General features: G+C 34.7%; 1 protein-coding gene across 9 annotated transcripts in view; it reads left to right on the forward strand.

Annotated features, from left to right (window-relative positions):
• LOC123535567 (kinesin-like protein KIF27) overlaps positions 1-17,021 on the forward strand; it is a 61,192-nt gene extending 44,171 nt beyond the window's left edge. For all 9 annotated transcript variants that reach the window (XM_045318248.2, XM_045318249.2, XM_045318250.2 and 6 more), the window contains 9 exons: positions 648-752; positions 1,144-1,358; positions 3,914-4,025; positions 4,787-4,924; positions 5,488-5,690; positions 6,286-6,389; positions 8,983-9,091; positions 10,350-10,582; positions 11,172-17,021. In XM_045318248.2, the coding sequence (XP_045174183.2) occupies positions 648-752; positions 1,144-1,358; positions 3,914-4,025; positions 4,787-4,924; positions 5,488-5,690; positions 6,286-6,389; positions 8,983-9,091; positions 10,350-10,582; positions 11,172-11,209 (1,257 nt within the window). In that variant the 3' untranslated portion in view covers positions 11,210-17,021. The remainder of the gene's footprint in view (positions 1-647; positions 753-1,143; positions 1,359-3,913; positions 4,026-4,786; positions 4,925-5,487; positions 5,691-6,285; positions 6,390-8,982; positions 9,092-10,349; positions 10,583-11,171) is intronic.
• The last annotated feature ends 407 nt before the right edge of the window (positions 17,022-17,428 follow it).

Here is a 17,428-nt window from a genome sequence, read left to right on the forward strand (position 1 = left end):
AAAATAAGATTGTTAAATCACCATTGTTTCGTTAATTCCGATGTACTGAATGTGATGATTACGAAAAACGGCTGCATTTAATTACAAAATTGCCCCTGTTGTTTGATTTTTTATTCACTCAAATGTTCATGTCATCCGCTTAATTGGTGCGAACTTAAACAGTTTGATAGTTGACTGACCAATGTTACACGCTTGTTATGCAAACAATCTAATTTTGACACGGTACTGATTGCCTAATTGTCACATGTCTACATGTATTCAAACTTTAACAAAGGCAATAGATACGCAAACAAGTAAGCTAGCAGACAATTATTGATTTTTGTCACAATTGTCATGGCAAAGGTGTTAATGTACACAGGTACATGTAGTTTTACGCTGGTTATGATCAAATTAACTAACATCCGCGGACTCGTTTTTTGGGGTTTTTTTTGTTTTTTTTACCCACGAAAATTAGGGAGCCAGGAGCATACCGCGTTATAACGAATACCGCGGTATATCGAGTAGCGTTATAATGGGTTTCGAGTGCGTATTATTGAAAAAAATGTTTTAACTCGACAAACAAACATTACATTTTGGTAGTAGAATTTGAAAAAATAGGTAGAGATAGCAAAGCAAATTTGTATCAATGTATGTTTTGAACATTTCAGGAGTTAAGGAAGAGGGAGGAGATGATATCAAGGAAAGAAGCCCTGCTGTCAGAGAGAAGTGAGTTGGAAATGAAAAAACTCAGATCTAGTCAAGTTGTAAATAAGGTAACTAAGAAAAACCACAGTTTTCTTAATATTCTATTTAGTGATGAGTTGATATTAAAATTGATCTTCTTCCTAGGGTCGCTATAATCCTGATATTTATATTTTAAATTTTATGTTTAAACAGGATTTTAGGAAAAGGGTATAACAATCCTGATTAGGGGAAAACTACATACAAAAGAAATTTGTTAAAAAAGGGAAGAGGTCTTGCTGTATTTAGCATTAGTTCTTGAAACCATAAGCAAATTTTTTAGAGAAAAAAAAAGTGAAAAGGAATTGTTAATAAAAATAGTACATGGAATTTCAGTTGATAAGATTTCAGATGTTTTTCTTCCCGATTAATGTGTTCCTTCAATAATTTTACAGTAACAGTTATGGCATCCTATGATTTCAGAGTTTGTTGTCTGTATCAAGCAAGTTAGACATGGTTGAACGCAAACTGGAAGAGAAATCACGAGAACTGGCCCAGACTCCAGATCTTCGTGCCGAGCCACTGAAGGAAGATATAGAAAAGTTATGTCAGACACGTGATAAACTGCAAAAACAGAGGGCATTGTTAGATGAGAAATTACATGGTGGTAGTCTGTTGTCAGGAAATGAAGAAAGAAGGTATTGACAACCTCAGTTTACAAAGACACTTTTGTGCAAAAATAGCTGAAAAATTGAAAGTCTCTAAATTGGTTAAGTCTAAGCTTCCTTTCTTCACAGAACTATTCTTTTTATCAAACTGTATGCTATATTTTGCAATACTACAAAAACATTCCAGTATCTACCTCCAAGTCAACAGAATAAAAAATGTTAAATTTTGCCCAGGTATATGAAGTAGATGTAGAAAGAGTGCTGATATATCTAATAATGGAGCTATTACATTCTGTAGAAAATGGTAAATGAAAACTGATTAAGGCGATAGAATGAGTCAATTTTCTTATTATTCCAAGTAACGATTTTAGGCTAAATTACTTAACAGTACTTAATCTTCCAATCAGTGTTACAGCAAAAAGAATAATAAAACAGGGCCTGGTTACTGTTTTGTTCTTTTTATGCCCCCGCCATAAAATGGGGGAGCATATAGTGTTACCCCTGTCGTTGTGTTTGTGTGTTCGGGAAAGGGTGGTGTTTGTGTCCGGGCCATAACTTTGACCTGCATTGTCCGATTTCAGAATAATTTCACACAAATGATAAGTATGGATAGACGATGTGTCATGCGCAAAACCATTTCACTAGCTCAAAGGTCAAGGTCACAGTCCTTGGTTAAACTTAGCCAATTTTCACTACATATATACTGATAATGTGGTCTTCGTGACCGGTCCATAGCTTTGACATGCATGTTCCGATTTCAAAATAATTTGACACAAATAATAAGCATGGATAGCAGATGTGTCATGCGCAAAACCAGGTCCCTAGGTCTAAGGTCTAGGTCACACTTAAAGGCCAAAGGTCACATACAAGAATCACTTTGTCCTGAGCATTTCTTTTTTATGCATGGAGGGATTTTGATGTAAGTTGGCTCAATTGTACACCATCATGAGACAGAATGTCATGCGCAAGAACCAGGTCCCTAGTTTAGAATTACTTCCCTTTGTTGTTACTATAAATAGCTTATATTGTAACTTTTAGCTCGACTATACGAAGTATAAGGAGAGCTATCCTACTCGCCCCGGCGTCAGCGTCGGCGTCTTTCCGCATCCCCACCTTGGTTAAAGTTTTGGTGCACTTTCTCTTTTTTCAACTTATCTCTGTAATTACTTGATGGATTTGATTCAAACTTGAAATACTTATTCCTCATCATCATCCACATCATCTGACATAAGGGCCATAACTCTGGCACCAATATTTCATGAATTATCCCCCTTTTCACTTAGATTTTCAGGTTAAAGTTTTGATGCACTTTCACTCTATCTCTGTTATTACTGAATGGATTTGATTCAAACTTAAAATAGTTGTTCAACATCATTACCCACATCATATGACACAAGGTGCATAACTCTGGCACCTTTTTTTTCATGAATTATTCCCCCTTTTTACTTAGAATTTCAGGTTAAAGTTTTGGTGCACTTTCACTCTATCTCTGTTATTACTGAATGGATTTGATTCAAACTTAAAATAGTTGTTCAGCATCATCACCCACATCATATGACACAAGATGCATAACTTTGGCACAATTTTTCATGAATTATTCCCCTTTTTACTTAGAATTTCAGGTTAAAGTTTTATGCACTTTCACTCTATCTCTGTTATTACTGAATGGATCTGATTCAAACTTAAACAATTGTTCAACATCATTACCCTTATCATATGACACAAGGTGCATAACTCTGGGACCAATTTTTCATGAATTATTTCCCCTTTTTACTTAGAATTTTAGGTTAAAGTTTTAATGCACTTTCAGTCTCTGTCTCTGTTATTACTGAATGAATTTGATTCAGACTTAAAATAGTTGTTCAACATCATCACACACACCATATGAGGCAAGGTGCATAGCTCTGGCACCAATTTTTCATTAATTGTTCCCCCTTTTTACTTAGAATTTTAGGTTAAAGTTTTGATGCACTTTCACTCTGTCTGTTATTACTGAATGGATTTGATTCAAACTTAAAATAGTTGTTCAACATCATCACCCACACTATATGACACAAGCTGCATAACTCTGGCACCAATATTTAATGAATTATGCCCCTTTTTGCTTAGGATATACTTATATAGTGTTTTGATACATTTTATCTTTACCTCTCTTATTACTTTAAGTTGATATTTTTGACATAGACACAGGCTATTGTACAATATCTATAACAATTGGAGTCATTAAAAACTCCAGTGACAGCTCTAGTTTTCTCAGATGTGCCCAGTTTCACTATCCAGCATCGAAATAGTCGAGCGCGCTGTCTCCTGTGACAGCTCTTGTTTTATTACTGGTCGTAGGGAAAAATCAAGACCACTTTTCTGTAGTACAACATGCATGTTACATCCAATTTTGAGAAGTATTTTGACCTATCTCTACCTGTTAAGGTTTTTTGTGTGGAATTTTTTTTTTTTTTTAAAGATTAACTTCCCTTAGTTGTTACTATAAATAACTTATGCCTGTGACCGTTCTCATGTTACGGGTCATCTGTGTCTGTGACACATTTCTAGTTTGAGGAACATTTATTACCAACATTATATTTCAGGTTGATAGAGTTAGATGAGGGTATTGAGGCATTAGATGCTGCCATAGAGTACAGGTCAGAAACAATACGCAGTAAACAGCTAGAGGTCCGACATTCACAGGCACTTGCTCAGGTATGTGAAGAGTTTCTGTATTGGCTGAAGAAGCAAGCTGTGAAATTGCTAAAATGAAAACTTGCAAAAAAAAACCAAAAAAACTGATACTTTTCTGTAATAACCATTGCACAAACATGCAGATCACATAATGTTTATGAAATAGTGAAAAGATAAGGTAATTCAGTTCAGTATATACCAAGTCCTTCATCAACTTTTGATGTGAAAAAGTTAGACCTTTACTTTGGATCAGCAAATATTCTGTATACCTTGAAGGCCTATTTATACAAAGTTTCATGAGGATATGGGGTAATATCACAGTGGAAAACCAGAAAAAAAGGGAATTTTGATGTCTTGATATTAAATTTGGGATTAATGAAATTCAACCAAGGAGTTCAGTTTAGACTTAATTTAGAGGAATTCTGTGGTGAAAAATGACTATTACTGAGAGATGGACTTTAGTCTCCTCCAGTCCCTGACAGTGCCATGAAAGCTGGTTAGGAGTACATTGTTGAGCATGGTTAGCATTATGTTATGACAACCTTACAGTTGTTGTAAAATAATAATAATGTAAACAGCAGGTTGAAAATAACTTCAGTCTGAGTAACATCTACACCTTGTTTCTACTGAATATACTTGAATGTATTAAATAGTTACTATGGAGAGAGTGTAAAAGATTTTTGGTTGTTCTGATGTTCAAGTTAAAGATTGTTACTATTGGCTGACATATTTAATACTATCGTCTATCATCATATCATAATACTATTATCACTACTTTACAGAGTGAAGATAACTTTGTGAACCGAATGAACTCCCTATCAGCACAAGATCTTAAAACACTTCTTGCCAAGTATTTTGAAAAGGTTGTTAATCTTAGAGAACAAGAAAGAAAATTCAGTCTACATTCTAGTGAAATGGAGGTAAGATAAATGTTTCTGTTAGATCTTGAGTTTGCTGCTGTTTCTGGATTTTTTATATACAAAATGTACATTTACATGTTAGTTTACAATGGTACAGGTAACAGTAAAGGTAAATATTTTTACTGTCACTCTGTGAAACAATGAACTTAAGCTCTGTGGAGCTTTTGAGTGACCCTAGTTCAAGTACAGTTAAAACCAGTTATCTTACCCCCAGCAATTTGCAGCTGGGGGTTGACTGAGGCAATCATGATAAAGTGCCTTGCGCAAGGATACACTGCAGTGGGAATAGTTAGGATTTGAACCCGGGTCCTTCCCCTCTTTAGCAAAGCATCTTAGCCCTCCTTACCAGTGCCATTGATATTCAAGGAAGAAGTGTTCCACTATATATTGATTGTTCCAGTATATCAAAGTTAATTACAACTAAAAGTTTTTGGTATGATATGTATGAACAACTTCTTTTATATCAGTTTAGAGCAATAATAAAGAGAGTGTATTGATTTTGTGCATTGTAACTTTATCTTATTGTGATTGAGGCATATACTATATAAAATTTCATCCCATAGGTAAAAATAGATGAGCAGGAGAGACTGATACGAGAGTTGGAAGGTACGTTACAGAGATCTGCGGTTGAGATAGACCGGCGACTGATGGCCCAGCAGAAAGAGTATGAACAGAAGATACAGTTGTTGATGCACCAGCTGATGGAAAATGGAGGAAACTCGAATAATAATGTCATTAATGGCCATGATCCAGCCATCGAGCAGAGGTAATGACTTGTCTAAACAGTTACATTTGTCCAGTCTGCGAAAGACTGTAAAAAATGCAAAAGGCTATGCTCACTTCATACTATAGTGAATGCATCAGCTTCTAGAAAATGGTGGAAACTAATGATAATATGTGATTAAGTTGATGCAATTTTTATAAAACAGAAATTAACTGTCATTTAAGACTTATTAAGTCATTGATCTAATACTTCTAAAGTTGTAAATAACACTACAGACTTAAAATACTCTTTTGGGTGATTTGGTATGGCAGTAAGTAGATGTAATCGCTCATGGAACAGCAGGGTATGGTGAATGCAAGACTTTCAAAAAGCTATAAGTTTGATTCTCCATGACAAACTGAAAAATATGTCAGGTATAAAGTCATTTACCAGTAATATCACCAGTCATTTTCTGAGAACAAGAAAGTTCTTGTTTGCAATAAGTAAATACACTTCTGGCCCTACTCCATCCATCCACCCTCCTTTCACACACATCAGTCTTTTTCTTGGTTGTGTTGTGTTTTGCTACCTACTACATGCCCACCATTGCTTGCTGTCATGTAAACACAGTTAACAGTTTTAAATGTAATATTTTCAGGGTGACTCAACTGGAGAAAGATTTATATTACTATAAGAAAACAAGCCGAGAGTTGAAGAAGAGATTAAGAGAGTATGTCTCTAGTGGAACCATTCCTGCACAAGGTAATAATACAGTCTAGCACATTCATATTTCACATTCTGTAAAATCATACAATTCTGTGGGCACAAAATGTTGCTGTTTCACAAATTCAAACTTTTGAAGATAAAAAATTTGGAAATTTAAATCATTCATGGACTTTATTCTGTGTATTTATACAGTGTGCTGTTACCTTACTCGTATTTTGGTCTTCATACCACTTCACCCTTACTGGTGTGGTTTGGATTCTTTGCTTGACATGTAAAATTATGTACAAAAGCTGTGTAGCTAACTTGTTGAAGATTTGTTGTACTACATAGTACTTAGTGCAATAACACTTGGAGATGCATGTTTTACTCCATTAATATACCTGCATAGTTGTCATATTGTTCAGTTAAAATCCATCAAAGCAGTATAAAATATTATTTATCCCCCCACCAAAGGTGAAGGGGATATTAGAAATGCTCTCCGTCCGTCCGTCTGTGCGTCCGCAACGATATTTGTCTGGAGCATAACTCCAAAAGTACTTGAGGGATTTTCTTCAAACTTCATACACTGATAGAACACATTGGGAGGAAGTGCAGTGTGCAAGAACAATAACTCTACCTTGCCTATTTTTTGAGTTATTCCCCTTTATCATATTTTCTTAAAAAAATTTGTCCGGAGCATAACTCCAAAAGTACTGGAGGGATTTTCTTCAAACTTCATACACTGATAGAACACATTGGGAGGAAGTGCAGTGTGCAAGAACAATAACTCTACCTTGCCTATTTTTTGAGTTACTCCCCTTTATCATATTTTCTTAAAACATTTTGTCCGGAGCATAACCCCAAAAGTACTGGAGGGATTTTCTTCAAACTTCATACACTGATAGAACACATTGGGAGGAAGTGCAGTTTGCAAGAACAATAACTCTACCTTGCCTATTTTTTGAGTTATTCCCCTTTATCATACTTTCTTAAAGGTCCAATACTAAGGAAAGTGAACATTTTAATTTCTTTTAAAAAGCACAGAAACTATTTCATTTTATTGGAAAATGAAAGTTGGTATGTAGAAATTCGAAATAAATCGCAGTATATGTACAATTATTTTTCTATGAAGTATGAATAAGTTAAAAAGACCTGGGGGTCATTCTGTCGATTCATTGAAATTTCAACATAATACACATACATTTCTTTGAGTTCCAAAGACCTTCTGTAAATTTTGACCTGCCAATCTTCATTATTTAGTGTCTTGCAGAAGTCTATGCACTGGCTATGAAAAAAATTGCCAACTCACTTTCCCTTAGTAATGGACCTTTAATGAAATTTGTCCGGAGCATATCTTCTTCATGCATGGAGGGATTTTGATATATCTTGGCACAAATGTTTACCACCACGATGCGGAGTGTCATACGCAAGAACTAGGTCCCTAGGTCTAAGGTCAAGGTCACACTTAGAGGTCAAAGGATACAAGAATAAAAACCTTGTCCGGAGCATTTCTTCTTCATGCATTGAGGGATTTTGATATAACTTGGCACAAATGTTTACCACCACGAGACGGAGTGTCATGCGCAAGATCCAGGTCACTAGGCCTAAGGTCAAGGTCACACTTAGAGGCCAAAGGTCAGATACAAGAATGACTTTGTCCGAAGCATTTCTTCTTCATGCATGGAGGGATTTTGATGTAACTTGGCACAATTATACACCATCATGAGACGAAGTGTCATGCGCAGTTCCCTTCTTTAGAATTACTTCCTTTGTTGTTACTTTAAATAGCATTTATTGTAACTTTTTCATTACTAGTCGTAGGGAAAAATCGAGACCACTTTTCTGTAGTACAACAAACATGCTAAATCCAATTTTGAGGTGTATTTTGACCAGTCTCTTCCTGATAAAGATTTTTGTGTGGACTTGCAATTTTTTTTTTTTTTTTTTTTTTTTTTTTTTTTTTTTAAAGATTAACTTCCCTTAGTTGTTACTATAAATAACTTATATTGTACATTTTTATAATTGACCCTAGGGAAAAAACAAGACCACTTTTCTGTGGTACGCATAGATGTTACTCTCCAGTTTTAGGTGTATTTTATAATTTATTATATATAAGGTATCTCTACCTAGTAAGGAGTTTTTTGTGGACTTTAAAAAACAAAAGACTTACAATGATTACTAAACAACCACAAAATTAACATTCCATTTGCAAATACAGCTGCTAGAGTAAAGAAATTTGCTTTGACGGGCATATATTGTGACATTCTGGCACTCTTGTTCCCTGTTAGCTTTCCATTCCTTCTTTTTACAGTAGCCATATAGAAAAACATCATAGTTATACTCTTCATGAAAATTAATAAAATTTAGCAGTTAACCACCTCACTACTGACTTATTCTTTCTTCCACATCTTAAAACCCCTGATGCGGACCACATCCTTCAATTATGATATGCCCGGTGGGGGGATTAGCCATGTCTGACATGGCTCTTGTTTGAATTTAGATTCTCAATCTTTAAATTGTCTCGAAACTTGTACCACCAGTATTTAAAGAAGCCAAATATTTACTCTTTTTATTTATTTAAATCTTTTAATCAAGTATTGTTTTCAACTGGACATTACATCATAACTATTTAATGTTGTGATTTATTTAGAAATGGATTTACGAGCTTCTGTGCAAAGTAGCCTTGGGGATGCTGGTGACAACCAGAACAATAACCATGGGAACAGTCACTCACAGAACAGAGAATCACATTCTGCAAGGTACTGTGCTATACGCTGTACTTATGTTCAGAGAAACCTGAGAAACTGGAGAATATAGTGTCCTGGCTTTTGTTAGCAGTAGATCTTAACACTTATCATGTTGGACACGATCAATTTTGCCTTTGGGACCAGTGTAGATCATGATCAACCTGCACATTCATGCAGTCTGATCATGATCTACACTGTTCCCCATTCAGTCAGTATCATTTAGGTATGCACCCCCTTTACAGTTAATGGTACTGTCAAAATTGAAATATGGATAAGTTCATTATAGAAATTTAGCAGGGTAAGGGTTAATACAAGATTTATCATATAAATCTTGCTGTGAGAAAGCGACCTGGATAGCTTATTAGATTGACAACAAAACATTTAATCAGGAGATCATGAGATGAGAACTGCAACAAGGCATATATTCTCATATACCTGAATGAAGACAATTCTTTCAAGGCCATTCATTCTCTACATCTGCTTCTGTTGTCAGATACTTATGGAGAACTGGTTAAAAGATCCTGGAACACTAGATAGATTAATTGACCACCATTTGCAACTGAAAACTGTTGAAAAATGGCATTCAAACAAAAAAAATCAAAGATGTCTTGTTAAACAAAATATTGTGTAGCTTCATAACTTAATGACTTAACCTGTATTAATTCCAAGAAAGAAACCATCTGTAAGTACACAGTAACATTCAGGTTATGTAGGATAGCTTTACCGTAATAATCCAGGCTGTTTTCTTTTTACAAGTGATAACTTTCAAATTGTGTACTGTCACTTCTTTATCATCTTTCGATTGAATAAATAAGCTGAGAACCATAATTCTCATTCTGATGTTATCAGGATTGTGGCCCTTATTGTACTTAGAAAATTTGTATTTCTTAGTTTGAATTTTTGTTTAGATCCACTTTTATTGAAAACTATAATAAGATTTATAGCTGTGAAGTTTTGTGCAATTATTTGACATCAGTAGGTGAGTATGTAGGTCAAGAACCATAACCTGATCTTACATTTTGCCTAATGTCATGCACTTACAGACAAGGGTTGGAACCCATAGGCCTTGCTCTTGTTTCATGCTAATCCGTCAGAAAGTTGACAACTTCATTTTATCGAAGATATCCTTATATTCATGTTTGCTTTATGGTTATAAGGGTGTTGATGTTTCATGACCATTGGGTATTGTAAATTTTAAAAAGCTTAAAATGACTTTTGAATGAATTATACTATTGTAAAAACCAGACATGATTTATGCTTTCATCTATAGGTCTCGAGACCACAGAACTGCTGTTGATCGGTTGCGAGATGATGGCGGTAGACTTGAAAGATCAAAAGAGGATGGTAACAGGCCTAGTTCTGGAAAAATAGGGCATCATCTATCATCAAATGTAACACCTGTAAAAATATCCAGGAAAGATCTTCGTCTGATGTCGGAGGAGGAGATTAAAATGCGGAGGTCTAATTTAAAAGATAGTCATGCGGAACAGCAATCACCCCATGGTAATATAGCTTACAAATATATGAATTTTATTACAAAATTATCCTGGCTGTAGTGAAAATGATTCAGACATAGGTCAGTTTTGCATAGCATATAGAAAATGTGAAATTTAGTTATGAGAATATGTCTGACTGAATGTAAAAAGTTTGGCAGTGAATTTTAGGAAAACTCATCTAAGAAATTTCATCTGTTCAAAGCTGTTATGGAGAAGCCTCCTTTTATATTTCAAGGTTTAGAAAGTGGTGTATTAAATTTTATATTTGCATTATACAATACTGTAAAATCATTTAATTTCGTGGGCATGAAATTTCGTGGTTTAGGTCAGAATGGCAAATTCGTGGGGATATGAATTCGTGGATTACAACTTTTGAACATAAAATGAATGGGAATTCCACTTATTCGTTGGGATTAAATTTCATGGATTAACTCAACCACGAAATCCATGAAAATAAATCCCCCACGAATATTAATGATTTCACAGTACTTTGTTGTATAATAAAATACTTCTGCAGTAAGAAGTTTCTATATTCAGTATGAAAAATTGTTTCCTGTGAACATTCTCTTTTACATTTTGATAAATTCGTTTTACAGATTCTTTAGATCCAGGAGGGAAGAATCCATGGGGTTGAACACAGCATTGTGAATATCATAGACAAATCAGGGTGTGATATTTATTATATTTATAGAGTTTTTGTTGTGCTCTTCAAAGAGGATTTTATTATAGAGGCTAGTCCTTACAGAAACCAGAAAAACATTCCAAGTTCATAGAACAGTGTGAGTTTAAATTGGATGGTTCCAGGCAGTCATTATGAGTGTGGTACCAGTAAAGTGTGATGTAAAGGGTATCAATTAATAGGTGTAAATGGTATCAATAAACTTAGATATAAATGATACCAGTTAACCTAAAAGTTATCATTAAACTTATATGTAAATGGTACCAGTGAACCTAGATGTAAGTGGTATCAATTAACTGACGTAAATGAAATCATTAAACTTAGATGTAAATGGTACCAATGAACCTGGATGGAAGTGGTATCACTAAACCAATATGGAAATGGCATTACTTAGTAAAGAAGACACATAATATGTCATCTTATATGCTGTGACATTTCATAACCATGTGTCACATGTTGTACTTCCAATTCAGGAAGGAAACTGAAGGAATTTTAACTTGTGTAAAGGGTAGAAATAAAGTTATTTATACATGTATTTATTGAGAGATGTCAAAATAATGTTCACTGCCATGTGAAACTTGACAAAAAGCCTACTGCAAGTCATCATTATACATACCTTGCAGCTGTCTGGACGTTTTACCATTTAAACAATGCTAAATACTGCTGAATACACCAAAATGCCATGAACTAGAAATCCATTTGCAGATAATAAAAACCTGTGTATTTTTATGCCCCCCTTTGAAAAAGGAGGGGTATATTGTTTTGCAGATGTCGGTCGGTCGGTCGGAATGTAGACCTATCCGTTTCCGGATGATAACTCAAGAACGCTTGGGCCTAGGATCATGAAAGTTGATAGGGAGGTTGGTCATCACCAGTAGATGACCCCTATTGATTTTGAGGTCTGTATGTCAAAGGTCAAGGTCACAGTGACCCTGAATAGTAAAACGGTTTCCGGATGATAACTCAAGAACACTTGGGCCTAGGATCATGAAAGTTGATAGGGAGGTTGGTCATGACCAGCAGATGACCCCTATTGATTTTGAGGTCAGTATGTTAAAGGTCAAGGTCACAGTGACCCTGAACAGTAAAACAGTTTCCGGATGATAACTCAAGAACGCTTAGGCCTAGGATCAGGAAAGTTGATAGGGAGGTTGGTCATGACCAGCAGGTGACCCCTATTGATTTTGAGGTCAGTATGTCAAAGGTCAAGGTCACAGTGACCAGGAACAGTAAAATGGTTTCCAGGCAATAACTCAAGAACACTTGGGCCTAGTGTCAGGAAAATTGATAGTTAGGTTGGCCATGACCAGCAGATGACCCCTATTGATTTTGAGGTCAGTATGTTAAAGGTCAAGGTCACAGTGACCCTGAACAGTAAAACAGTTTCCGGATGATAATTCAAGAACCCTTAGGCCTAGGATCACGAAAGTTGATAGGGAGGTTGGTCATGACCAGCAGGTGACCCCTATTGATTTTGAGGTCATTAGGTCAAAGGTCAAGGTCACATTGGCCAGGAACAGTTAAATGGTTTCTGATCTTCTTGTCCAAAACCATAGGGCCTAGGGCTTTGATATTTGGTATGTAGCAAAATCTAGTGGTCCTCTACCAAGATTGTTCAGATTATATCCCTGGGGTCAAATATGGCCCCACCCCTAGGGTCACATGGTTTATATAGCCTTATATAGGAAAAAACTTTGAAAAACCTCTTGGCCTAGGGCTTTGATATTTTGTATATAACATCATCTAGTGATCCTCTACTAAGATTATTCAAATTATTCCCCAAGGGTCAAATATGGCTCCGCCCTGTGGGTCACATGGTTTACATATACTTATTTACAGTGTGCATATAATTTCTGTTCCTTGTGCAATAACTAAATGCATCAAGGGGGGCATTTCGTGTTCGACGAGCTCTTGTATATATTGTATCTGTTTTGTAATGTTGAAATACTATTACATACATATCTATTAGTGTGCTGACACTTAAATTGTTTTCTCGAGACTGATGAAAGTTGGCTTTAAATGTTTTTTTTGTCCGTCCTCTAGAAACTAAACATTCCACTAGTATACTATGATTGAATTGCTAGGTGTTTGATCCAATTTCTATTTTAACTTTATCTGAACTCAATTTTAGAGAATGTGAATTAGAAAAGTAAAGATTAAGTCATTTTATGATCAAGGAAAAATTTAGGTTTGTCATTTTTTCCCCTGAGTTTCTTTTGTTTATGTCTGAGAAGAGATGAAATGGAAATCTTTCTATTAATAAATTAACCAACTGGAGTTATAATAGTAGCTCGATCTGGGATGGTGTATTCAGCTTAAATGGATTTTTGCCAGATCAGAACTCATGAAGCACGCAAGTGCCGAATGTGATCCAGCCTAGCAAAATCCACGATAGCCGAATACATAATAATAGATCTAGCTACCGTTTTAATGACCATTTTATTTGTAGCTCCACCTTTTAGTTTGTTGTTTTGTTATTGAACTAAATCTTCAACGTTTTTATGCCCCCGGCATCTACTGATGCGGGAGGCATATAGTGATTGTCCTATTCGTTCGTTCGTCCGTCCGTACAAGGTTAACCAAATGGGACCGTTTCGTCTAGCATCTGTCTGTTCATATTTATTTGTCAAAAACAAGCCGAATTGTTTTACAAAATTTGTATAAACAACTTTATCATGAGTATGTACTGTTTGCAACTGGGATCAGTATCTAGCAATTCATTTACCAGTATTACTGTATTGTTAATTGTTCAGTAATTGTTCATGACATGACATGTTATAATGTTGTTCTCTGTTATATTTACCTGTGATCTGTTGTGTCCTTTTTCACCAAAAGAGTAACCCTGAACCATGTCTTGTTATAACATGTGACTAGCTCAAGTAGTTCTAGATTAGAAGTTTCTTTCTTGGATGGTCAGTTGTTCTCCTTGAAAAGTTGACCATCCTTTATGTTTGACAACATTTCACCACAGTTTCAGGTATAGAATTTACCATTAAATGCAGAAAATAAACATAAAGTTATCATTCGTGTGTTTGTGAAATCTTTAACTAGAAATAGTATTAGCATGGAATTTGGTAGTTTCACTCGAATTATTTGTGAATTTCAAATTTTAAGGAGTAAACACCCATGCCCCCACCCCACCACCCTCAACACACATCCCTCTCCCTATTTATTCATTAGATACCAAATACCTCTGTAATGCTTCATAAAGATAAATTAATGGGGGGAAAATTTGATACTGTCAGGCTCGCAGAATTGAAATGTCCGGTTTCATTACTCATTAAATGAAAATACAAGCTGCAGTGTAAAATTAATGCCAGTTACCAGTTAACATTGTATTTGTCTGCTTGAACTAGAAAAGAATCTACTGAGCTTTATAAGTTAAAGATCTTATAAGAACTGTCTCACATAATTTATGAATCTCAAGAACTATTAGAATTACAAACCGTCCTTACTTGACTGTGATAGTTAATTAGTGTATTTGTTTTATTCCTAATTTTAGTATTATAGAGTACATGTTTGTATTTCTGTAGTTTTCTTTTTTTAGGTTAAGGTGTAAAAGTTATAGTAAAATGTAATATTGTATTAAATCAGCATATTTGTTATGTTTTGCTCTTAATAAAAACATACTTACTATGATAATGAATAAAAACTGCCAAATAAGCTGATGAGGTGCAGCATGAGAAAGGCTGAAGTGAATGTTCTGCACAGAACACAGAAAATAGACTTCCACCTCTGATTTATGTGGGGAAGTTGTTGGATATTTAGAGAGTCCAGGAACCTTTGGAAGGTGTGGTTACGTTACTAGAATAGTATCGAAAATTTTATGTTAAACCTGTCAAAAAAAAAGTTAGGAATTTGACAGACATTTGTCTGGCATTCAATGGAATCACTTTTGAACACTTCGTATATACTGATTTCATGCAATATTTGCCATTGTCTAAAACTGTTTGAAGTATATTTCTATGTTCTGTTGTTAGTTATATGGTATTGTCATTCGTAATGCATATAGAGTCAAACTATGTTAACTCAAACTCGGATAATTCGTATACCACCCTTCTCCCGAACTCGTCGTCCAGTCCCGGAAAAATCCCTGTATAATGAATTTTGTTCAATAACTCAAACAGCCAATCACTCAAACAATCTTTGCCGGTCCTGTTTAGTTCAAGTTAATGAAGTTTGACTGTATAAAGAAGAAAAATGTTACCTGAATATGAATATTTTGAATTGTGGTATTGTAAATTTATTTCACATTACTTTTAACTCGCATTTTGTAGTTGATTAGAAAATTATTTCTAAGAGAGCCTTGCCATTCATGCTGAAGCCTTGTCAGAGTTTTTCAAAGATTTTTGTTGTTGTTTTAGTGTTGCCAGTCTTTGAGGCTGTACATGACAGATATATTGTTCAATTCTCAGAAGTTAGTTTTTACATTTTTACATACACATATCAGACAGCAAGTGTAGTGTCTATTATAAACAGTGTAGGCTGTTATCTATTTAGCATGACTATCTAGAGTTGTCATATGTAATTGGAGGTAGATCGTTAGAACTTGAACGTAAACTTCAAACAAAAATACTAAAAACAAAATGTTTACATGATAAAAACTTATCTAGTTAGTTATATAGTTAATCATTCTTCTTAATGTTGTGGAATTTTGTGTAAATGAGACGGCACATCAGACATAAATGGGCAGGGAATGCACTTGACCCTGTGTCTGATTAGCTACCCTGCATTACTATACTTTCAGGTCTTGAAAAAAATTTAGGGTACTGGTGCCTGTATAGGTATAAGAAAACTACTGCCTTACGTTTCAGTTGTCCAGAAAAAAGTGCAATTAGTGCTGGAATACACTTCCATCATTTTTCGTTCATATGTGACTGTCAAAGTGCTGTCCTTAGCCATTATGTGTTCATTACTGTAGTGTTGTGTAAACTTCAGGTCAGAATACTGAAAACCAATTACTGTGAATTCATTCATTTTCGTGGGCCCAAAATTTCATTGTCTTGACAAAAATGGCTACTTCATTGGGATACACAGATTTCAACTTTTGAACACGAATATGGATTTTACTTGTTCATTGAGATTGGACTATATATGGACTGGCTTAACTTCGAAGTCCTCGAAAATGTGTCACCCACGAATATCAATGATTTCACAGGTTACACGTGTGCTATTATTAACTTTTCAAGTTATATTAAAGAATAGGAATTTGAAGTGTTTATTAGGAAAACTGTAAATAAAGATAGAGGTGACCATTAAGCTCCGAAAAGTGGAAATGGTGCTTTATGTGACATACTTTCTTTTAATTGGGCGTATAGAACAAGCAACCAGTAGATGAAGAACCTTAATCTCTAAGCACTTGAGAAGATTGAAACAAGTTCTTGCTATATTTTTTTTTTGAAAGATTTATAAGGATACAGTTAAAAAGAAAATTAAGTGCTAATATTTTATACCTTAAAGTGGATATTTTACTTTGAGAGATGTTTTCTGTCCAAAATATAATAAAAATAGTTACCGTGGAAATTATAACTCTAGCCAGTTTAAATGATAATTTAAAAAAAAAGAATACTGATAATATAAACAAGAACTATTTCATTGTTGATAACTATAATATGTAGGTTCATATAGAGTATGGATTAATTAATGTAATTTAGATTATATCATTTTGTGCATCACATATTGTTAATGTATATTGAACTGTGAAAGATGTAGTTTTAGCTAGTGATTTATTCTGCATTCACTTGCTAAATAAAGATTTAAATAATAACTTGACTTGCTGCTGTTTTTATGCCCCTGGTGTGAAAGACCAGGGAGACATGTCGTGTTGAACTGTCTGTCCGTCTGTCAATCTGTCTGTCCGGCACACTTCTTCTGTACTCAAAGTCTATACAGTTCCTATTCAAGTGAAATGAAACTTAGTTTACATAATCAGCATAAAGTGGATCTGTAAATATTATTAGGATGTTTATGTCTGATTATTTTTTCTTGGATTAACACCCTGTTGGACTTCATATATTACTCTGTCAAACATTTTCAGTGAGCATGTGACAAACTAAATTAAGTACATTTCAGAGCAGTTTTGTTTCAATGGGTTAATGCATAATAGCTATAACTATAATGGAACTATTTACGATAACAAAATTAAAATGCCCACATGCTTTAAGCTGTCCTTGG

Source organism: Mercenaria mercenaria, chromosome 17 (assembly GCF_021730395.1).
Source record: "Mercenaria mercenaria strain notata chromosome 17, MADL_Memer_1, whole genome shotgun sequence".
Taxonomy (NCBI): Eukaryota; Metazoa; Mollusca; class Bivalvia; order Venerida; family Veneridae; genus Mercenaria; species Mercenaria mercenaria.